Source organism: Ambystoma mexicanum, chromosome 3q (assembly GCF_040938575.1).
Source record: "Ambystoma mexicanum isolate Mex_15411 chromosome 3q, UKY_AmexF1_1, whole genome shotgun sequence".
NCBI lineage: Eukaryota > Metazoa > Chordata > Amphibia > Caudata > Ambystomatidae > Ambystoma > Ambystoma mexicanum.
This window is the reverse complement of record NC_090926.1, coordinates 1,281,944,703-1,281,969,041: the sequence shown is the minus strand read 5'-3', so window position 1 is coordinate 1,281,969,041 and position 24,339 is coordinate 1,281,944,703. Positions and strand designations below refer to the sequence as shown.

The 24,339-nt window shown below is 48.6% G+C and overlaps 1 protein-coding gene across 2 annotated transcripts in view; it reads right to left on the bottom strand.

The window, feature by feature from the left end:
• DENND1C (DENN domain containing 1C) overlaps nucleotides 1–24,339 on the bottom strand; it is a 652,034-nt gene that overhangs the window by 195,627 nt on the left and 432,068 nt on the right. For both annotated transcript variants that reach the window (XM_069604349.1, XM_069604348.1), the window contains exons 9-11: nucleotides 15,886–15,939; nucleotides 15,329–15,439; nucleotides 6,366–6,466 (exon numbers count right to left, since the gene is read on the bottom strand). In XM_069604349.1, coding sequence (XP_069460450.1) covers nucleotides 6,366–6,466; nucleotides 15,329–15,439; nucleotides 15,886–15,939 — 266 coding nt within the window. The remainder of the gene's footprint in view (nucleotides 1–6,365; nucleotides 6,467–15,328; nucleotides 15,440–15,885; nucleotides 15,940–24,339) is intronic.

Here is a 24,339-nt window from a genome sequence, read left to right as displayed (position 1 = left end):
AGCAGCATGGGCCTCTGAATGTCTCAGAAGTCCCCGTACATGCGCAGCTGTACACGGAGAGCAGTATGGGCTTAGAAGTCCCTGCACATGCGCAGCTGCACACGGAGAGCAGCATGGGCCTCTGAATGTCTCAGAAGTCCCCGCACATGCGCAGCTGTACACGGAGAGCAGTATGGGCTTAGAAGTCCCCGCACATGCGCAGCTGCACACGGAGAGCAGCATGGGCGTCTGTATGTCTCAGAAGTCCCTGCACATGCAGCATGGGCTTCTGAATGTCTCAGAAGTCCCCGCACATGTGCAGCTGCACATGGAGAGCAGCATGGGCTTCGGAATGTCTCAGAAGTCCCCGCACATGTGCAGCTGCACACGGAGAGCAGCATGGGCTTATGAATGTCTCAGAAGTCCCCGCACATGTGCAGCTGCACACAGAGAGCAGCATGGGCTTATGTATGTCTCAGAAGTCCCCGCACATGCGCAGCTGCACACGGAGAGCAGCATGAGCTTCTGTATGTCTCGGAAGTCCCCGCACATGCGCAGCTGCACACGGAGAGCAGCATGGGCTTCTGAATGTCTTAGAAGTCCCCGCACATGCGCAGCTGCACACGGAGAGCAGCATGGGCTTCTGTATGTCTCATAAGTCCCCGCACATGCGCTGCTGCACACGGAGAGCAGCATGGGCTTCTGTATGTCTCAGAAGTCTCCGCACATGCGCAGCTGCACACGGAGAGCAGCATGGGCTTCTGTATGTCTCAGAAGTCCCCGCACATGCGCAGCTGCACACAGCGAGCAGCATGGGCTTCTGTATGTCTCAGAAGTCCCCGCACATGCACAGCTGCACATGGACACACATGCGCAGCTGCACACAGAGAGCAGCATGGGCTTCTGTATGTCTCAGAAGTCCCCGCACATGCGCAGCTGCACACGGAGAGCAGCATGGGCTTCTGTATGTCTCAGAAGTCCCCGCACATGCGCAGCCGCACATAGAGAGCAGCATGGGCTTCTGTATCAGAAGTCCCCGCACATGCGCAGCTGCACATGGGCTTCTGTATGTCTCAGAAGTCCCCGCACATGCGCAGCTGCACATGGAGAGCAGCAGAGCAGCATGGGCTTCTGTAAGTCTCAGAAGTCTCTGTATGTCTCAGAAGTCCCCGCACATGCGCAGCTGCACACGGAGAGCAGCATGGGCTTCTGAATGTCTCAGAAGTCCCTGCACATGTGCAGCTGCACACGGAGAGCAGCATGGGCTTCTGTATGTCTCAGAAGTCCCCGCACATGCGCAGCTGCACACGGAGAGCAGCATGGGCTTCTGTATGTCTCAGAAGTCCCCGCACATGCGCAGCTGCACACGGAGAGCAGCATGGGCTTCTGTATGTCTCAGAAGTCCCCGCACATGTGCAGCTGCACACGGAGAGCAGCATGGGCCTCTGTATGTCTCCGAAGTCCCCGCACATGCGCAGCTGCACACGGAGAGCAACATGGGCCTCTGTATGTCTCCGAAGTCCCCGCACATGCGCAGCTGCACACGGAGAGCAGCATGGGCCTCTGAATGTCTCAGAAGTCCCCCCACATGCGCAGCTGCACACAGAGAGCAGCATGGGCTTCTGTATGTCTCAGAAGTCCCCGCACATGCACAGCTGCACATGGACACACATGCGCAGCTGCACACGGAGAGCAGCATGGGCTTCTGTATGTCTCAGAAGTCCCCGCACATGCGCAGCTGCACACGGAGAGCAGCATGGGCTTCTGTATGTCTCAGAAGTCCCCGCACATGCGCAGCCGCACATAGAGAGCAGCATGGGCTTCTGTATCAGAAGTCCCCGCACATGCGCAGCTGCACATGGAGAGCAGCAGAGCAGCATGGGCTTCTGTAAGTCTCAGAAGTCTCTGTATGTCTCAGAAGTCCCCGCACATGTGCAGCTGCACATGGAGAGCAGCATGGGCTTCTGTATGTCTCAGAAGTCCCCACACATGCGCAGCTGCACACAGAGAGCAGCATGGGCTTCAGCGCAGCATGGGCTTCTGCATGTCTCAGAATGCGCAGTCCCCGCACATGCGCAGTTGCACACGGAGAGCAGCATGGGCTTCTGAATGTATGCATCTATACTGGCCACACTCGGAGACCCTTCTCTGAATGTAAAATGTCACATCTCACCCTTTGCACGTGTGCAAGATCAGGCGCAAACAGAAACATGCCTTTATCATTTGACACCAGAGGCATGCGCTGCATGCAGACATATATGTCCCCACATTCGGAGGGAAAAGGTAACCTTGTGCTCAAAACAGAATCAAAACTCTGCATCATTCCCAGAAACTGGGAGGATGACATAGAGGACAGCAGAATATGTCTATGCATGATGCATGTCACCTGAGGAGCCATGCAGCAAGCAGGTCACCTGAAAAGCCATGCAGCAAGCAGGTCACCTGAGGAGGCATGGAGCCATGCACCATGCAGGTCACCTGCGGAGCCATGCAGCAAGCAGGTCACCCGAGGAGCCATGCAGCAAGCAAGTCACCTGAGGAGGCATGCAGCAAGCAGGTCACCTGAAGAGGCATGCAGCAAGCAGGTCACCTGAGGAGACATGCATAAGGCATGTCACCTGAGGAGCCCCACACCATACAGGTCACCTGAGGAGCCCCACGCCATACAGGTCACTTGAGGAGCCACACACCATACAGGTCGCCTGAGGAGCCATGCAGCAAGCATGACACCTGAGGAGGATTGCATCATGCATGTCACCTGAGGAGCCAAGGACCATACAGGTCACCTGGGGAGACATGCGGCAAGCAGGTCACCTGAGGAGGCTTGCATCATGCACATCACTTGAGGAGCCATGCACCATGCAGGTCACCTGAGCAGTCACCCACCATACAGGTCACCCGAAGAGCCACGCAGCAAGCAGGTCACCTGAGGAGGCATGCATCATGCAGGTCACCTGAGGAGCCATGCAACAAGCAGGTCACCAGAGGAGGCATGCAGCCAGCAGGTCACCTGAGGGGCCACACACCCTACAGGTCACCTGAGGAGCCATGCAGCAAGCAGGTCACCTGAGGAGGCATGCAGCAAGCAGATCACCTGAGGGGCCACACACCATACAGGTCACCTGAGGAGCCACACACCATACAGGTCACCTGAGTGGCCATGCAGCAAGCAGATCACCTGAGGAGCCATGCAGCAAGCAGGTCACCCGAGGAAGCATGCACCATACAGGTCACCCGAGGAAGCATGCAGCAAGCAGGTCACCTGAGGAGCCATGCATCATACAGGTCACCTGAGGAGCCATGCACCACGCAGGTCACCTGAGGAGCCATGCACCATGCAGGTCACCTAAGAATCCATGCAGCAAGCAGGTCACTTGAGGAGACTTGCATCATGCACATCACCTGAGGAGCCATGCACCATGCAGGTCACCTTAAGAGCCATGCATCAGGCATTTCACCCGAGGATCAATGCACCATATAGGTCACCTGAGGAGCCCCACACCATACAGGTCACTTGAGGAGCCACACACCATACAGGTCGCCTGAGTAGCCATGCATCATGCATGTCACTTGAGGAGCCACGCACCATACAGGTCACCTGCAGGTCACCTGAGGAGGCATGCGTCATGCATGTCACATGAGGAGCCATGCACCATGCAGGTCACATGAGGAGCCATGCAGCAAGCAGGTAACCCGAGGAGGCATACATCATGCATGTCACCCGAGGAGCCACGCACCATACAGGTCACCTGAGGAGGCATGCGTCATGCATGTCACCTGAGGAGCCATGCACCATGCAGGTCACATGAGGAGCCATGCAGCAAGCAGGTCACCTGAGGAGGCTTGCATCATGCATGCCACCTGAGGATCCATGCACCATGCATGTCACCCGAGGAGCCATGCATCAGGCATGTCACCCGAGGAGCCACACACAATACAGGTCACCTGAGGAGCCACACACCATACAGGTCGCCTGAGGAGCCATGCAGCAAGCAGGTCACCTGAGGAGCCATGCAGCAAGCAGGTCATCTGAGGAGGATTGCATCATGCATTTCATCCGAGGAGCCATGCACCACGCAGATCACCTGAGGAGCCATGCAGCAAGCAGGTCAGCCGAGGAGCCATGCAGCAAGCAGGTCACCCGAGGAGGCATGCACCATACAGGTCACCTGAGGAGACATGCATCATGCAGGTCACCTGAGGAGCCATGCACCCTGCAGGTCACCCGAGGAGGCATGCACCATGCAGGTCACCTGAGTAGCCATGCAGCAAGCAGGTCACCTGAGGAGACTTGCATCATGCATGTCACCTGAGGAGCCATGCAGCAAGCAGGTCACCCGAGGAGCCATGCAGCAAGCAGGTCACCCGAGGAGCCATGCAGCAAGCAGGTCACCCGAGGAGGCATGCACAATACAGGTCACCTGAGGAGACATGCATCATGCATGTCACCTGAGGAGGCATGCACCATGCAGGTCACCTGAGTAGCCATGCAGCAAGCAGGTCACCTGAGTAGCCATGCACCATGCAGGTCACCTGAGGAGCCATGCACCCTGCAGGTCACCCGAGGAGGCATGCACCATGCAGGTCACCTGAGTAGCCATGCAGCAAGCAGGTCACCCAAGGAGCCATGCAGCAAGCAGGTCACCCGAAGAGGCAGGCATCCTGCAGGTCACCTGCGAGAAGTCGGGGGATTTCACAGTGGGCCTCTTGTGCCCGGTGTTCTGCTCCTCTAACCACCTCTCACAAGCTTTCTGCCCCTTCCCTTCCATCTCTTCTCATGCCCCCCCCCCCCCAGGAAGTCATTATTAAGTGGATTATTCCACACTCTTATATTTAACTCCTTTAAATCCATGTATAGGTAGAAATGTGCTTTAAAATTCACAATTCTAACCCATGTTTTCCAAATGACATGATATGATTATATGACATGATATGGCATTTATAATGCGCCCATACACAAGTGTTTCTAGACGCGACAAGACAAGGAGGAATCAAAGAGAGGACAAATAACGATCTTCCTAGGCCTTGTGTCATTCAGACCACTCAAGTGCTGGGAGGAGGGAAGGGGGAAGTGCAGGTAACTCACAAGTGCAGCCAGGGGGTGGCTCATACGTGCAGAGAGGAGGGGCTGTAGGGTTGCAGATACAGACCCTTAAGTGCTGGGGAGCCCGGAGGCAGTGCCAGGGCAACTGGACAGGCAGGAGCCTGGCCAGAGTTTAGATGGTGACCAGGTGACCAGTGCGTGGAGCAGTCAGGTGCATCAGCAGGGGTGAGGAAGAGAGAAAGCGGAAGTGAAGAGGAAGGTCTTGAGTTGCTTCCGGAACCAGAGTTGGTTCTGCTCAAGTTTGAGAGAGGCAGGGAGGCTGTCCCAGAGGGAGGCCCCAGCCGAGGAGAAATGTCCTTGTGGAAGAACCCACCACACCCTACTTAGAGGGGTCGGGTTTGTTTGCACAGTATAATAAAGGGCCAGGGCTGCTTTTGGTTCTCATCAACCCCTGGCCAGAGCAGACCGAGCTGGAGACTTCTGGTCCAATCCACCATTGTGGGTGGTCACAAAGGATCTGCGTGATTTTTCCATTGTGGAAAATTCAGCGACAGGAAAGTTTGCATGAGAAATGTACAAACCACCAAGGTTTCGTACATTTCCCACGCAAACATACATTAAAAACCCACACCCCCACCCACACCCCCAACACACCCCAACATACCCACACCCCACTTACCTGTCATTGTGTCACGCTGTGTCCCTGCAGCGCCAGTTCCCTTTCACTTCCGTGATCAGGAACTGGCGCCACAGGATACTTTTATGTTTATTTTTTCTCGGGTGTGCTGCGGATGTCTCCCACAACCCCCACTCACTATACTACACAGTATAGTGAGCGTGGCATTGCGGGGGACACCCCCAAAGCCCCTGTTTTTTTTCCTTTGTCGGGTGTGCAGCGGGTTGCCCCCCCTAACGCCCACTCACTATACTGTATAGTATGTTGAGCGGGGTGTTGCGGGGGACACCCCTGCAGCCCCAGCAGTGTTTTTTTTTTTGCTAACCTAAAATGCATGCCACCAAAGGTTAGAAAGTCTGGTGTTCGAACCTTTGATGGTATGCATTTTTTGGTCTTTTTGTAAAGTCAGACCTTTTTTTCGGTCATTTCGTGAAGTTCCGTCACAAACATGAAAACAAAGGTACATTCATTTATGACAAATTGCAAAAGTTTTGGTCTTGTCCATTCACTACAATTTAAATAATTTCCCAGAAGTGCTACATACAAGATGTTCCACAAACCAACATGATGGCGCTCACACAGAACACCGCCCACAATGCACCCACAGACTCTATGTCTGCACACACACACACATATGGGTAAGGCTCAATGGGGTCCGGGCCTTACCAGCAGTAGTCCAACAGGTGGGGGGGTAGGATGGGGATGTAGATGTTCTGCCAGTACATGGGGTACAGCATGGCGGTGGAAGCCTGGACGCAGGCCGTCAACTGCAGGGGAGAGAAAGCAAAAAAACGGTCAAGCCAACTGATATGCTGGAGCCACCCACATGGCAGAGGTGTGGGGTGCCAGGGAAAAAGCATGTTTCAATGGAGGATTTGGGTTCTCCTAAAGTGGTGTCAAAGAACTCACTAAGATCTAACTGGGCATCTGCTTGGGCTTCTCTGCCCCACTCTGACAATACCACTACAGTCTAGAGCAGTGGTAGGTGGTGGACTTACAGGAGAGCTGTAAATTGCCTCCCTAAAACGAATCCAGTAAGATGTTGGGTGGTTCTTCCCGTTAGACATTATTTACAATAATAGTTTGATGTCATGCCCCATGCAGCACCCATTTCAGAAGAATTGGGTAACAATCAATAGAACATCTATTTGGTTCTTCTTGGCAAAACACCCCAATAGATGCCAGCCCACCAGCAGTACAGAAGAGAATGTTGCAGCATGTGTTGATGCTGACTTTCCAAGGCCTTCTCTCAAACATCTGTGCCAGCATTGCCTCTGCCCAAAGCAGATCATAAGGCCTCTCCCCGTCCTGCTGGATGAGTGCAAAGAAAGAAACGAGGATGGTCTCTATAAAACATTGCAGCCTTTCCACTGTAAAACCCAAAATATGCTCCCTGCTGCCTCCCTTTCATGCTGCCAGTGCTCAAATCAAATCATGCAGCCTTTCTAAAGGTATGCTCACGTTGAGCCCAGTCCTGCATCATGATGCTCTTAGTGCCCTGAAGATGCACCTTTGCACTGATGCGTGCATGCGCACACACACACGCAATCACACATTCAAAAAACACATTTTAAAAAAATCCCTTTTCTAAATCTTATGAACGTAAAATCCTGGAATGGTTAGCTATGTCACACCTGACATTGACAAACTTCAAATATATTAATGTTTGCGTGGATGGGGCTCTAATCACGTTAACCCAAAGCAGGCCCACCACTTAAGAAACAAGTGCACATTTGTCCGTAAAGCAAGTTTATTGGACAAGCGGACGGGAGGAGCGAGATGATGCCTTACAGTCAAACTTACCCAAGTCTCCAAGAACCATACAAACACTTCACATTATATACAGTTTGCAGCAGTTAAAACACTCACATATTTTATTACAAATCTTCCCCCCACACATGATTGGTCAAACCTATACAAAAGAAAACCAATCTTCTATAAATCCCACATTCTCATTGGTCACATTTATCTTACTACCATCATCAGCTAATATTTTGGGGGATTTGTCTGTGGTAAATCATGACATCATCACATAGTTACACATTTTGGTACAAACATAATTCATTACAAGTTGCAGCTGGCCGGAGACATTCAAACCCCAGACGTGATACACACAGTTTGCAAGGACACTTCAAACAATATGGGCAGGGGAAGAATAACTTCCCCTACCCATATTGTAGGGGAACCCATACAGTTCCCTTAACTGGCGATTACTATCTTACCCACCATGACTTGCTGGCATCCTTGAAACACTCTAATCTAAATGACTACCAATTCAACATGCATGGTCTCTGGACACATTCTGAGAAAATAATCAAAACCCATAAAGTATTGGTCGACTTCTGCCATTAAACGTCTCTTCACCCCAGGTTTACTACTCAGATGCGAACAGATGGCCGGATTCCACATAACAATAAATAACGAGCTTGCATACACTTAAAAAGATGGCCACTTTCCCCAATATTGCCAAGTCATAAAAACCCAGCCTGACTGTAACTGACCATCTGATAATGTCACGGCTACTCATTGCCTTCCCTCGGCCCCTAACCCTACAGTTTTCCCAGTCACACAGAGTTCACCTCACAAAATCCTGGCTGCAAGGCCTGGAGAGACTATGAAAAAGCACATAACATACAGATGTGTACATTCCAACCATGTACCCCAAACATATGTCCCTTGAGACCCATTTATGTATGTATGTTGATGCATGTTTTAAAACTACCATGGCCTCTTCACAGGTGTTTCTTTGTGACAAATCGCCTTTCTCACATGTGCATCATGAAGTTCCTCGTAGCCCAGCTTCTAGGTGCTTCATGGTACACCATACCCATATTGTAGTTATATTTCATCAGTGAATTTGACATTTATCTTGCTGTGCGTTCAAATCTAAATGTATCAACTTAAACACAAGGTTACAAAAAAAAAAGTAACACATGTCCCATTCTCATTACCTACATGTAAAATTGGAACATCACGCCAAATTTGCCGTTCCCTCACTCAACAATATGGCACGCGCAACGTGAACCCCTCTTTCTCAATGGGGGCTTTCCTGAACACCCCAACATTTTAAAGATTTAGGCCCTCATCGCAAGTTTGCCGGTAACTCGCTGGTGCTACCGGAGGGTCACTGGCAAACTCGCATTGCCGTTACCGGCAACCGATACCAGTGTTACCGGGATATTACGGGTGCCGGTAAAGCCATAGGACTCCATAGAAAGGGCTTGCCCCTATCAGTGGCACCAGTAGTAATGGCAAGGGTCTGAACTACCAGAAGGTCAGGTCTATCGGTAGTTCAATGCCCCTATTGGCAAACTCGGAGTGTGCCGGTGTGGGGAAAATGCCGGATCCTGTATTACCGGCCGTTTTAGCATTTTAGCTGCATTTTTCCTGGACCGGACGACTCATAATGAGGGCCCCTGAAGTGTCCTTGTGATAAACCCATCTCCTTGTACTCGCCACTTGACAAAGATATGCCTTGTGTTGTTGGGCATAAAGTACACATTTGCACATTAAACAACAGTCGCAACACAAGAGTTGAGGCTTTTGAGAGGAAAGGCCCGCAATACATTTTATGGCATGTTGTCCATTACAGGTGCATTGCCGGAAACAAATACAGGTGTGGGTGCTTCCCAGGAGGCTCAGAGGGCGGGGGGGGCATCCAAGACCTTATTTAGCACTCACATGGACCCCTGACAGCTCTCACAGAGGCAGCAGGTGGGACAAACGTCCTGCATCTCCCCACTGTGGAGCCTGTGCAGGGGCAAGCTGCCACCCCTATCCAGCCTCCACCACCCGCAGGCTGTAGGCCTCTGAGGCTTATGGATATGTCAGGTTGTAGGTGGTTTGTAGGGTGCTTATCCTGCTCTATGGCGGTTCTCCGAAGGTGGCGGTGGAGGCATGGAGGCATCCATCAACATACGGAGGTACGGGCAGAGAGATACCTACGTGGTGAGGCCGGCTGTGAGCTTTTACTTAATAAGTACTTATCCTGCCATATAGCAAGGCTCTGGTCAAGGTGGGGGGAGCAGACCTTGGCCCATACCTGTCTCTTTAATTCCACCTATTGAGCCAAAAATGTTGGTTTTTACTTTGGCTCCTTCGTGAGTGCCACCCACTTCGATGAAAGTGTGAGAGTGTGGGACGGGATGGCACATGCAGGAAAAGGCGGCACGCGTGCGTGCCTCGGCTACTGGGCGCTGGCCTGTAAATGCCACTTTAGCACAAGCAGAGGTATTGGCTCACAGGTGGCTTTTTGGCGTCCCGTTCCTCCGCTTGGAGGCCCCCTGCATATCGGCCTTTTATCTGGGTCCTTGCTGATATTTGGGGGGTCTGAGGCTTACCTGCTTCTCTCATTTTGTATGTGGTGCATTATTGAACCCCTTTTGCTGCCAGAGCAGGGAACTCAGTGCTTTGCAAGCCACCTTAAGGGAAGAGCTAAGGGCCACGAGTGGCCCTTTAATCTTCTTTCAGTAAAATCCGGGTTCTGCACCCACGGCTGGCCTTAGTGGCAGCAGCGCCCTGGGCTGGTTAAAAAAGAATTGGCGCCCCATCTTCCCGCGTGCCTCTGGCGAACAGGGAGAGGGGCGGAGGGGGTAGGAGCGCCACATTTGTTTTCTTACTCCCCGCTCCGGCGCCTGGCAGGGAGTTAATCAATGAAATAGAGCGCTTATGCATTATTGCAATGAAAACCGCCTCGCTCCTGTGTCGGAGTGGGGAGGGCCGCAGGCGTTTTTAATAACAAAAGGGCGCCTGCCGCACCTTCGCCCACTATGCCAGTTTAGTGGAGCCCTTGAAAGACTGCACCGAGCTGGCGTGGCAGGGGGCTAATGACGCCCTGGGTGGCGTGGTGCGCTGGGTGGTCACCCTGCACTAAAACCGCTCCTGTGTGCCACCAAACAACCAGATAAGAGAAGCAGGTGGAATTGGACCGTGTTTATCCTTTTCCCAGTGAACAGCAGTGCCCCTTTATTTTCCACAGCGATAATGCCTGTTCGAGTCCTATATACTCAAAATGGCAGCTCCTGGCTCCCTGTTGCTTGTGCCCTCTTCGTAGTTGCCCATCTTCCTTCCTGGCTCCCTGTTGCTTGTGCCCTCTTCGTAGTTGCCCATCTTCCTTCCTGGCTCTCTGTTGCTTGTGCCCTCTTCGTGGTTGCCCATCTCCCTTCCTGGTTCTCTGTTGCTTTTGCCCTCTTCGTGGTTGCCCATCTTCCTTCCTGGCTCTCTGTTGCTTGTGCCCTCTTCGTGGTTGCCCATCTTCCTTCCTGGCTCTCTGTTGCTTGTGCCCTCTTCGTAGTTGCCCATCTTCCTTCTTGGCTCTCTGTTGCTTGTGCCCTCTTCGTAGTTGCCCTGCTTCCTTCCTGGCTCTCTGTTGCTTGTGCCCTCTTCGTAGTTGCCCATCTTCCTTCCTGGCTCTCTGTTGCTTGTGCCCTCTTCGTAGCTGCCCATCTTCCTTCCTGGCTCTCTGTTGCTTGAGCCCTCTTCGTAGCTGCCCATCTTCCTTCCTGGCTCTCTGTTGCTTGTGCCCTCTTCGTAGCTGCCCACCTTCCTTCCTGGCTCTCTGTTGCTTGTGCCCTCTTCGTAGTTGCCCACCTTCCTTCCTGGCTCTCTGTTGCTTGTGCCCTCTTCGTAGCTGCCCATCTTCCTTCCTGGATCTCTGTTGCTTGTGCCCTCTTCGTAGCTGCCCATCTTCCTTCCTGGCTCTCTGTTGCTTGTGCCCTCTTCATAGTTGTCCATCTTCCTTCCTGGCTCTCTGTTGCTTGTGCCCTCTTCGTAGTTGCCCATCTTCCATCGTGCACCTTTGCGGATAGCCAGCTCTTCACTCCTGGTCAATGCTTTGTGGGTGTGAACTGCTTGAAACTGGGGCTTGGGACCCCCTGGTCCCTACTGACGCTGCAGCTAGGGTATCTCCTGTTGCTAGGCAGAATGCCAGGGGCGGGATGGTAGGCTGTCCCTAGTTGGATGGGACAGCTCCCAAGCCTGATTTCTGGGTAAAGGGGAGGACTTGGATCCATTTGAGATCATTGACCACAAGATCCGAGCCCCTAAAGCTGAAGGACCACCAGAAACCTGCCAGAGACCTGTACCTGTGACCAGCATTTGCCAAGCCAATCATCGTGTTTAGATCTCCGACCTTCAACTCGACTGGGAAAACCTGAAGCAGGGGCCTGCTTTGGCTGGACAGGTGGGACCAACCAGTCTGAAGCCCTGCCATGCATGCCTTGCCCGCACCTGCCTGTGACTGCACTGCAGCTTAGCATGGGCCCCTTACTACCTCGTTGCTAGAAACCTTGATGGCATGCTCAGAGCTCTGCTGAGTCCTTACCATCCTGCTGCTGCCAACGCTAACTATGAGGACAGGCCTGCAGGAACGCAAGCCCTGTCCTAGGTCACAGCAAGGTCCACTCCTGTCAGCGTCTCCCGAGGTTCTCCCCATCATTCGGGAGCTGAATGGTTTCCCTCCCCCTGTCCTGGGTTTATGCCTGAGCTTGACCTAACCATTGGTGGAAGCCTGAAACCCACAGCCTGTGAGCCTTCTACACCCGTGCCCAGGGTAAGCCTTGTCTGCACCGATTCCCTGTCTCGTGTTGTCTGTTGTGTTGCAGGTCAGAATCCAGAGGACGAGACCCTTCATATCTCTATCCCTGTCCTCATTGCCACAGTTTGGGCATAAATCCTTTCAGTTAAACATAGCAAAGGTGTTGGATCCTGGATCAGGAGCTGTCTGGGGACATCTGGGGCATGGGGACTGGTGGTCTGGAGCCCTCTCTGGGGACATCTTGGGCCTGGGGACCGGTGGTCGGGAGCCCTCCCTGAGGCACCTGGGAACAGGTGGTCGGGAGCCCTCTGTGGGGAAATCTGGGGCCTGAGGACTGGTGGTCAGGAGCCCTCTCTGGGGACATCTGGTGCCTGGGGACAGGTGGTCAGGAGCCCTCTCTGGGGACATCTGGGTCCTGGGGACAGGTGGTCAGGAGCCCTCTCTGGGGAGATCTGGGGCATGGAGAATGGTGGTCAGGAGCCCTTTTCGGGGAAATCTGGGGCCTGAGGACTGGTGGTTAGGAGCCCTCTCTGGGGACATCTGGTGCCTGGGGATAGGTGGTCAGGAGCCCTCTCTGGGGACAGCTGGAGCCTGGGGACTGGTGGTCAGGAGCCTTCTCTTGGGACATCTGGGGCCTGGGGAACGGTGTTCAGGAGCCCTCCCTGGGGACACCTAAGGATAGGCGGTCAGGAGCCCTCTCTGGGGACATCTGAGGGTCTGGGGACTGGTGGCCAGGAGTACTCTCTGGGGACATCTGGGGCCTGGGGACAGGAGGTTAGGAGCCCGCTCTGGGGATATCTGGGGACAGGTGGTCAGGAGCCCTCTATGGGGACATCTGGGGTCTGGTGGTCAGGAGCCCTCTCTGGGGACATCTGGGGTCTGGGGACTGGTGGTCAGGAGCCCTCTCTGAGAACATCTGGGGCCTGGGGACAGGAACCCTCTCTGGGGAAATCTGGGCCTGTGGACAGGCAGTCAGGAGCCCTCTCTGGGAACATCTGGGGCATGGAGGCAGCTGGTCAGGAGCCCTCTCTGGGTACATCTGGGGACATCTGGGGCCTGGGGACAGGTGGTTAGGGGCCCACTCTGGGGATATCTGGGGACAGGTGGTCAGGAGCCCTCTCTGGGGACATCTGGGGTCTGGGGACTGGTGGTCAGGAGCCCTCTCTGGGAACATCTGAGGTCTGGGGACAGGAACCCTCTCTGGGGAAATCTGGGCCTGTGGACAGGCAGTCAGGAGCCCTCTCTGGGAACATCTGGGGCATGGAGGCAGCTGGTCAGGAGCCCTCTCTGGGTACATCTGGGGACATGCAGTATGCTCCTTCCATACCTAGAAGACTAACTGGAACCTTGCTATAGTAACATGTTAAAGACCACTACTTAATAGGTTCCCTTTGACGTACCAATACCATGTGATCTCGAAGCCCCCCTTACTGTTCTCCCGTGTAGAGGAGGGTGCTTGAGAAAGGTGAAGCCATAAGCGCTTGTGTGGATCTGTAGGTTGGCAGGTAACCAATATTAAACACAGGAACCACAGACTACCCTCTTCTCCTGTTTCTTACACCTCTAGACCGATGATGGATAAAAATGTGTTGACAATGGTTCTCACAAATTGAAATATCCCAGAACCTTAGTCTTTTCTTACATACAAAATGTTATCTTTTTAATTCATTACCTAGACACCTCCTATATTGAGGGTATTTTTATCTAAAAAAAATAGATCACAAAACGTTAAGCATTACATTACAATTATGAAAAGCATCATCTGTTTTCGTCAATCAAGGGTTAGTGTAAGGTACCCTCCTTTCTCTCGCACCAAAACTGAAAACTTTTTTGTTGACCAAAAAACAATTATCACAGATGTTCAATTGATTCACAAACGTCTAATACCAGAGATATCAGGCACACAAAAGACACAATAGTTTCTTCCTGTTCCCTCAATGTCTATGACAGTATGTTCATTAAACTCATATCAGTTCTTATCCCGAACAAAACCTTATACTGTCCTCTGTGTCATTCTCATCTGCCTCTCTTAATCTCTGAGGGATGTCTATTATCCCTACGCCTTTTCGTCAAAGGATGTATGAATGATGTTATGTCGACACTCTGCGTTTCGGCCTTCTGATCATGCGATAACCCCGTCCCAGATAAGGTTTCCCCCATGATCTTCCATACTACCTTCGTCAGGACAAAATTTCATTATTCCTTCGCTCATCCTCAATCTTCTAACCCAAATGTCACTGAGTTTATCTTTTTCAGTAGCCTTACAGGGAAGGAATGTTCATTGTATTTCACCTTTATGCCGCTCTCACATTCAGCCTTCTCCTCCTCTTTCTTCTAAGCGCTCTACTGATGCATCTGGTTGCACTCTTGCGCTACCGATTAACTTCCCACGTTGTTTACACCGTCTTCATGCTCGGCACATCTTATCGAGTGAGTCCTACTTGCGTCTGTGAAACAGACGCAAGTAGGACTCACTCGATAAGATGTGTCGAGCATGAAGAGGGTTGAAGAGACACAAGTAGGACTCACTCGATAAGATGTGCCGACGATAAAGAGGATGTAAACAACGTGGGAAGTTAATCGGTAGTGCAAGAGTGCAACCAGACCTCAGTGACAGTTGGGTTAGAAGATTGAGGATGAGCGAAGGAATAATGAAATTTTGTCCCGACGAAGGTCGTATGGAAGATCATGGGGGATCACGGGGGAAACCTTATCTGGGATGGGGTTATCTCATGATCAGAAATCATGTTTTGTGATCTATGATTTCAGATAATAAATACCCTCAATATGGGAGGTGTCCATGTCATGAATTAAAAAGATAACATTTTATATGTAAGAAAACACCAAGGATCTGAGATCTTTCAATTTGTGTGAACAATTGTCAGCATATTTTTAGCCCTCATCGGTCTAGAGCTGTACGAAACAGGAGAAGGGGGTAGTCTGCTGCCTGTGTTTAATATTGATTGCTGCCCTGTTATATCAACATATTAAGGGCGTGACCTATTGTTTACAAGGTTGGCAGTTAACGCACACGTTCCTTTGGCGGTCTCCTTAAAGCGTGGTAGCGACGCGTGCTTCGAGGAGGACCACTCACCGTGCTGAGCTTGCTGGAGGTGATGAGGATGCGTCTCTCGTGCAGCATGCTGGCGTAGAGCTGCAACATGTTATTCACGTCCACGGCCAGGACGAACTCGGTTAAATTCCTCTGTCAACAGAAAGACAGCAGGAGAATAAGACAGAAAATAACTCCCGCTAATAACTAAGATGTACTGGTTGGAGAAGCCACATCCAGGGGACCAACATTTTGGGGCAAAGAGTAACACTGAAGCCATGCCAAGCACCTGGGGCATGCCAAGCACCTGGGGCATACCACAATAGGGGATTATATTGACTACCCCACACCTCAATGTATGTGAGACTCCCAAATCTAGGGCCACAGAGAAATACTCCACCCGTGAAGTATGCAGTGCCCATGGATCCATGGTTCTCTAGGCCAGGAACCTGGCATGTCTCCCCCAACTCATAACTACGGGGTCCCATCTATCTGGGGACATGAAATGACTTATCTTTCAGAGTATGTGAGTCCCACCACTCCAGAAACACTCAGGCATTCTGCAGGGGGCGTGCAGCCCAGGCGACAGGTCTACTTACGCTCTCTGGGATTGTGGGAAGACCTCCGCTGTCAGGGGCAATGAAGTAGGAGGTCTGAAAGTGATGGAGGTAGAAAGAGTCACTGTGCAGTAGAGGTGGGAGCACAACAGATTCTTTACATAGGAACAAGAGTAGCATTGAACATTCAGGTCTGTGTGAGTTTACAAGCAGCAGCAAAAGGGTTAAACATGCAATGGCGGGGTTAACATCCTCCACACTGTCCTAAATGTGTCGTCCAGGTTTGGCGTGGATGAGGCTTCAGTATAATTGATGTACCTTATTTCTTGACATGTGTGTTCAGCCTCTTCGTGAACATGTTCATGAGATAATGACCATGTGACACACTGCAGCTCAGCCCCCACATGACACTCAGCATAAAGCACATTCTCTGAACTCACAAGAACACAGGATGCACCACCGTGCTGACTCACACGCATTATGGCCAGGAGGACAGGCAAGCAAGACGCACAATAATGCAGCTTGCTGCTGCTCCTGGGTAGAGGACACAGTACGATATAACCCCGGCCTACAGTGAGGGAGTGTGGGGGACGGGAGAAGGAGTTAGTGGATGGAGTTGGGAGACAGCCATCGCACAGAGCTTGTCAAGGAAGTGCCTGGAGAGGGAAACTAGCCTGGAGATGGAGAGGAGTTTGGAAGGGAGAAAGAGCACAGAGAAGAGGAGGCTGTTTTGAAACAAGAGTTTGATTAGGAGGTGGTTGAAGACACAGAAGAGGAGAAGAGTGAACATCAGAATAAGGTGGTTGAAGAAACAGAGGAGGAGGAGAGTAAACATAGGTATGAGGTGGTTGAAGAAACAGAGGAGGACGAGAGTGAAAAACAGAAGTAGGTGGTTGAAGAAACAGAGGAGGAGAAGAATGAACATCGCTATGAGATGGTTGAAGAAACAGAGGAGGACGAGAATGAACATCTGAATGTGGTGGTTGGTGAAATAGAGGAAGAGGAGGGGAGTGAGCAGAAGAATTAGGTGGTTGAGGTAACGGGGGAGGAGAGTGAACATCAGAATGATGTGGTTGAAGAAACAGAGGAGGAGGAGAGTGACCATCAGAATGAGGTGGTTGAAACAGAGGAGGAGGAGGAGGGGAGTGGGCAGAAGAATGAGGTGGTTGGGGAAACGGGGGAGGAGAGGGAACATCAGAAGGATGTGGTTGAAGAAACATAGGAGGAGAGTGAACATCAGAATGGGTGGTTGGAGAAACAAAGGAGGAGGAGAGTGAATATCAGAATGAGGTGGTTGAAGAAACATAGGAGGAGAGTGAACATCAAAATGAGGTGGTTGGAGAAACAAAGGAGGAAGAGAGTGAACATCAGAATGAGGGTGTTGAAGAAACAGGAGGCGGAGGAGAGTGAACATCAGAATAAGGTGGTTGGAGAAACAGAGGAGTAGGAGGAGAGTGAACATCAGAATGAGGTGCTTGAAGGACAGAGTAGGAGGATAGTGAACATCAAAAGGAGCTGGTTGAAGAAACAGAGGAGGAGGAGAGTGAACATCAGAAATGGGTGGTTGAAGAAACAAAGGAGGAGGAGAGGGAACATCAGAATGAGGTGGTTGAAGAAACAGAGGAGGAGGAGGGTGAACATCAGAAAGAGGTGGTTGAAGAAACAGAGGAGGAGTAGAGTGAACATCAGAATGAGGTGGTTAAGAAACATAGGAGGAGAGTGAAAATCAGAATGAGGTGGTTGAAGAAACAGAAGAGGAGAGTGAACATCAGAATGAGTTGGTTGAAGAAACAGAGGAGGAGGAGAGTGAACATCAGAATGAGGTGGTTAAGATACATAGGAGGAGAGTGAACATCAGAATGAGGTGGTTAAGATACATAGGAGGAGAGTGAACATCAGAGTGAGGTGCTTAAGATACATAGGAGGAGAGTGAACATCAGAATGAGGTGGTTGGAGAAACACGAAGATGAGCTTGAAAATCAGAATGAGGTATGCAATAGCACCTGGAGTGTTGCAAGTGCCAAATGAGATTACCAAATAAATGATCTCAGGCCCAAATAACCGGACAGACTCAAAGAATATGGCAAAATACTACTTTAATCTCAGTTTAATAAAGTAGGGAAACCTGGTGAACAAATTGTAGCTCACACACTTTCATCACATTTCCATTACACACAAGGCGTTATACCTCAATGTACATCATCTATGACGCCATCCTATGTGGTAAACAATAAAACCTATTGGGTGGAGGGAGTGGTCAAGGGGCATATATATCTGTAGTTCATATAAGTGTTAATAAGATCATTGGCTGCCCCTTATCTGGTAGGCAGAACACCCTTATACTATGGAAAATACAGATAATAGCATAATACCAGCAGCAGATAGGCTTCTGCAACAATGTATACTACACTATTATATAGACCCTCATGATTGGTCGGCACTCTCTTCCAACTTTGGACATTTGGCTCATTAACAGCACGTAAACAACGAAACCCAGGTACAAGGGAACATCAGACAACTACCTTTCTTAGCAAATTAGCCTACCATCTCCCGTCAGTTAGGCCCTAAAACAAGGCTTCCCATTTGTAGTTGACCTCTCTGGCTGTTCTCTTCTTCTGAACTTTCAAGGGAGTGAAGGTACATTGCTATCGTCATCTGGAGCTTTATGAATAGGTCTTGTTTTAAGGTCTTACACCACACGTGAAGAGTCCATGATTTTGTCATTCTGTCATTCTATTAAGTGCTATTTAATTAAATTATAGTGGATACTATTGCTTCTCTTGACCTCTGGAGACTTGGTTGCTGTTTCTCGCATGCACTTTGTTGCTCAGTTGATTGTTCAATACTTAGCACTTATAATTATTCATTCCTTTACCTAATCTGAGAGAAATGTGTCTTACGTTCATGCATTATCCTCATCGACTCCTTTCGTTCATTACGGTTGCTTCTTACTATGCCATCCTTGATCCTAAGCCAAGCAAATACCCTTTGTTCTTGCACAAAGCTGTATTCCAGTGCCCGTCAGCTCTGCAGCCCTGGTCTCTCTCCTCAAGATGTCTTTCTTGCTATTATGCAATGCCAACGTCCATTTTCTTAACATGGCTGCTTTACTTGTGTTATATTTCCTACCTTAGCAAGCTTCTACATTGTCTCATCTACCTTGCGTTTCAGCGTATATACATCTACTACATCTCTTATCACTTATCTTCTTCATGCATATGGTTTTCTTCATATTCGCATATATGTTTACTTTGTTGCTTCAGTTACATCATTCTTTCTTTGGACATCTATTTATCAATTTCAGCGCGTCTATGTACCTTCTCTCTTTGTGACATCACTTCTATTCGGTCCGAGTTTACTTATAGCTCTTCTATGTACAGTGGTATCTACAAACTCATGTCTACCATTTCAGTTTGAGGGTTCATTCAGTATGGTTGTCTGAGCGCATACCGTCTCTCATGCCTTCGATGTGGTATTGGGATGATACTAGGTGCCATGAAGAGTGTTCTCTTGCTGTTCTTCCAATATCACAGAGGTGAAAGCGTGGGCTCTATAGATGACTTATAGATATGCCTCTCTACATTCCCCCACTGGTCAAGTCCTCAACCACCTCCTCAATTTTCTTCACCTTTTCTTCACACTGTGGTTTCTTCGGAATCCATATCTTTGTCACCCCTATCAGGTCACCTGTATTTTTATGTGTTCATCCACATTCCAGGTCATATATCAATATTCCCCAGTCTGTTAACAGAACACCCAATGTCCCAAATAGTTCTTATGATCCTTGGGGTGATAAACCTTTGTTCCTGGGGGTGACAGAGGACTTTCTCTCAGGTGCTCACGGTTGTGTTTTCAGTCTGTGTGTGCTTGTCAGTCACAGCATTCACATCGATAATTATCTACATCTCAATAGCTCTCTTTGCTGTCTTCTTGCTCTGTCCTATGATCCCAGCAACACTAACACTAGTATTGCTACCACCACTTTGAAGGCCTTTGCCATCCATGTTGGACCCCACGAGAATAGAGATGACAACCAATCTTCATCTTTGGTATTATCTACTTCTTCCATCATTTTCGTGTGAAGAGTTGACAGCATAGCTATTGCTTCTGTCAGGATTCCATTTTCTCCAACATGGACAGGTGTGTAGGTACTGCAAGAAGGCCTAATCTTGGCTCACACTCCTCCTTCCATTGCTGTAATTAAGTCCAATACATACCTGTTCTGAAGGATCAGGAGTCTGATGGCCCTCAATTCTTCTCTAATCACATTAAATCCTTTGATTGTTGTGTTAATAGTTTGCAGCAATTCCCACCTGGTGGTTTGTAACCACTTAGCATTCACTGCAGCTTGAATTCTGGGCATGGATATAGCTGTAAATATCACTGCCATTCTATTGAACAATGTGTGCTCATTTGGAATGATGTGATAAGCTTCTATGGATTTTGCTGAAAAATTGTTCTCTGTCTTCTGTTGGATGAGGTTGAGCGACCTCTTCTCCCTTTGATGTGCATACATTTTTGGAAAGTTGTCGATATGGAGATAACTTTGGGGAATCACCAATGTAGGAACATGTATTATCACTATAGAACATATTGCTCCCCAATTTTCAGAGAACTTCATATAAGCTTGGGATCCACAGGCCCAATAGCGGTCCATTAGCATGGCATTTCCTCCATTCATTCCTGACACATCAATTATTTGCTTGCATCCTTTATTTTTTCCAACTTTGGTCAGTCCCTTGTTTCTGAAACACAGTGTTGCATTCTTCATCGGCAGTATGGACACAGCTCCTGCTTCATGTTCAACCCATGTTAATAATTTCGAATTGCTGGCCCATTCCTTCAGGCATTTATCATTCACTATTTGTACTATCTGTACTGGTGCTGTCATTAATAAGTGTGCATTGCATCACATAATTCCTTCTTACCATCCTGAACTGGTGGCTTCTTGTCCATATAGCAATAGCTGAAGTCTCTCCCAGCATCCTGTTAATCTGGTGTTTCCCATGTATCTGAACAATCCAGTCTCTTTTGTTCAACAATCCACATCTCTCTTCCACTCAGGCCCCTGAATGAGTACAAGAGCATTATGCTTTTTAAACTCGGTTATGTTATAATCTTCTTCGTTTTTATATCTGCATCTTCATATGGGAACCTTCTCTTTGACATCCATCGTAGGTTTGCCCATTTTCCTTCAAATTGTCCTCTTGTCATGCATGCTGCTAGATGACTGAGACACCTCGCATCATGTGTAGGTATTCCTCATGCTATAAATGTTCTGGCTGTTTCCATGACATAAGGGATGAGAGAACACACGTATCACCTCTCATTTCACGTTCTTTCCCCACCTCCTTCATGTGCTGATACCACATGTTATTATCAGGATATGTATTTATACCCTCGTGATCTTCTTCAGCACCCCTCTTAAATCGTATCATTTGCGTGGAAATATCAGGGAAAATGTCACTTGTGCTTTTGTTAGGGATAGAAATAGATGCCTCATTACTAAACACTCCATTTATATTGTAAAACAACATTTGACAAAATGCTATAATAAGGAAATAATAACTACACATTGTCCCGGGAGGATAGCTCAGCGGCAGCGTGTTCGCCTTGAAAGCAAGACGACATGAAGCAACACAGGGTTGATCCCTGGGTCCGCGCTTAGAAACCTCTGGGTATTTAAGCACGTTATAAATACGAAACTAAGAAGAAAAAAAACAATTACGCAACTAAAAAACAAACAATTCCTGTAACAGCGCCTCGAGGCCCGCGGGCTGTGTAAGTACTTTAAAAATGCAAAAAAAATCATAAAAAAACAAAACATAGCTAAAAGAAATATTGCAAAAGTGTTCATATATCTTACTGCATTTTATGTATTAATAGGTCTTCTTGCTAGCAATATGTCTTTGACAAACTGGAAAACTCCCATTCTCTTTTATCAATATGTAATTCCTGTTACTTTTTATAATAATTACACTTTCTTATAACAGAAATTGTAAAAGTATTGCAATAATGATCCTTAGAATAATAGGGGCTGTCTTAAGGTTTCCAAAAAGGTGATAATGTCAATGTTTTTTCTCACTAGAGCTGGATAAGATAGAAGTATGTAAGTAAAAACAGCATACAAGAATGTATGTAATGTTATAGGCAACATAAAGTGTTGTGTGCTCTTCTTCTTTTCTTCTTTTCAAAACATTGTCTCTTTAACCTATCAGAAATAATGTTTTAAATTCTGTAACGTTTGTTTGTTTCCCTTTAAACAAAATGGGAACAATCAGAAGTTCGAAGTGTCTTTATTCCATATTTTCTTGTTGACTCTCGGAAGCCAATCTAGTCTGCATTCAAGGAACATCTTCTCTTACTTCACTGTCAATGGGTGCCAGAACAATAAGGGTCTCTCCTTTGCTTGGTTTTACTTCCTTCAGATTCAGCCAAGCTCATCTTCCTTGGATTTTTACAGCAGTGGGGTTGACCCCCTCTACGAGGTATGCTCCTTCAAAGCGGGGATTATTTCAAGTGCGGGCAAGACTTTTTACAAGCACCTGTTCCCCTGGGTAAAAACGAGGTGGCTCTAACAATTCTATAGGATTGATCACTACGGGCATCAGTTTCTAATCGAGTGGGATGAGTAAGGGGCACTCTCATGCGGTGTCCAGTCACCAACTGATGAGGAGTCAGGTGATGATCTGAGCCTGTCTGATTTCTTAATGCATATAGAGCAAGGGGTAGGCAATGTAGCCATCCCTTCTTCAAAGCCATGTTTATTTTAGCTATTCTTTCTTTAAGGAGTCGCTTTATGCCTAATAAAACAGTAAGCTGTTCAAACATCTCATTTACAAAATGCGGCCCATTTCAAACATCTCACTTGGCAGCACATGTGGCATCATGGTGCGTGTATGGACCTGCCTCAATCCATCGGTAAAAAGGACACACCACCACTAGCATGTGTAAGCATTGCATGTTTGCAACATAGCCACATAGGGCCCAATCCATTGAATATTTTGCACAGTTAAAAGTGACTATGCACTGCTGACACAAACCCTGATTCATGGAAGTGTTCAAAGTGTATTTTTGCAGTGCAAAGTCAGTGCAAATTAACTTTGCAATAAATTCCATGAATCGGGCCCCTAATCTATATGTAGATGCTGAAAAGGACCATTGGGGCGGGGTATTGCTTCTCTGGCTGTTTGCAAGGTATGCCGTTGCTGTGAATTTCTGGCAGACAATGCAGTTCACAATAAACTGTGCAACATGCTCAAATAAATTTGGCAAAAAACAGTCTTCTGCGATTGTGGCAGCAAGATTTTCTCTGGTTATATGAACATGACAGTGAAGCTGATCCATCATAACTCTCAATAATGCTAGAGGCATAATTGTCTTTCCAGTACTATCTTGTCTCCCTATAGCCTCTGTGGGGGATAAAGAACACACTCATCTCTTCCATAAATCATGTTCTTCTTTTGGAGCTCGAACTTGCAGCTCAATTAACTGCACAATAGATAACATGTTAAAGCTTTCTTTCATCATCATGCAACGTTCTGAAATTTGCTTAACACTTTCTACTTCAAAAGTGGAAATATTTGGAAAATATGCTGCTCTTTTTTCTTTGACATCTGTCGCTTCAATATCACAAGAAATCATGTCTGCCTACTTAGGATGGGACACGAATTACACCACAGCGATAGCCAATGAGAGCTTTAGTACCTTGATAAGTTTGTCCAAAAGCGGCGCATGCTGCACTGGTGTGCCGCCTGCGGGGAGGAAGCCACTCCTTTTCCAGCGTGACAATCCTGCATGTATGGTTGATGTCACATAGGCGGACTGAGAGTACACTGTCACTTCCTAATCTTCATATATCTGAAGTGCAGCGATAAGCGCCACTCATTCTGTAGTCTGTGCTGAACAATCTGAAATCTTTCTTGCACTTGTCACTACTTCAAATTCACCATTCTTTTTTAACTTTACAACTGACGATCCCGTATATGCCTTTCTTCTGTCATGTGTTCAATTTTTGAAGAGTCATCAATTAATAAAATTCCCCCAGCTCCAAGAGCATTTTCCTTAATTTGGGGAATATCGTCATAACACTCAGTATACGTTGTGCAATCATGTACATAGTCCTCCTTTTCTATTGGTTCTGCTATAAATGTCGCTGGATTCACCACTCTGCATCTAAAACTTTTGATCGCTGGGTTCAAAATAATCACCCCATAATCTGACGCTCTTTGCATGGTCAACGTGCTTTTAGGTTTCTCCAAAATAGCGAATAGGGAATGCTTGTCAAATAATGTAATTGAGCACCCCATTGTAATACTTGCTGCTTTTTCAATTGCAAAAGCAGCAGCAGCTAATGCTTGTTTGCAAAGGTAATGCCCTCGCATTACTGGGTCTAAGATCCCACTGTAATAAACCAGTGGTTTATGTCCATGTCCTTATGTTGTATTCTGTGTGAGGACTGCTTTCATTACTACTCCATTTGAATGCAAGAATAAA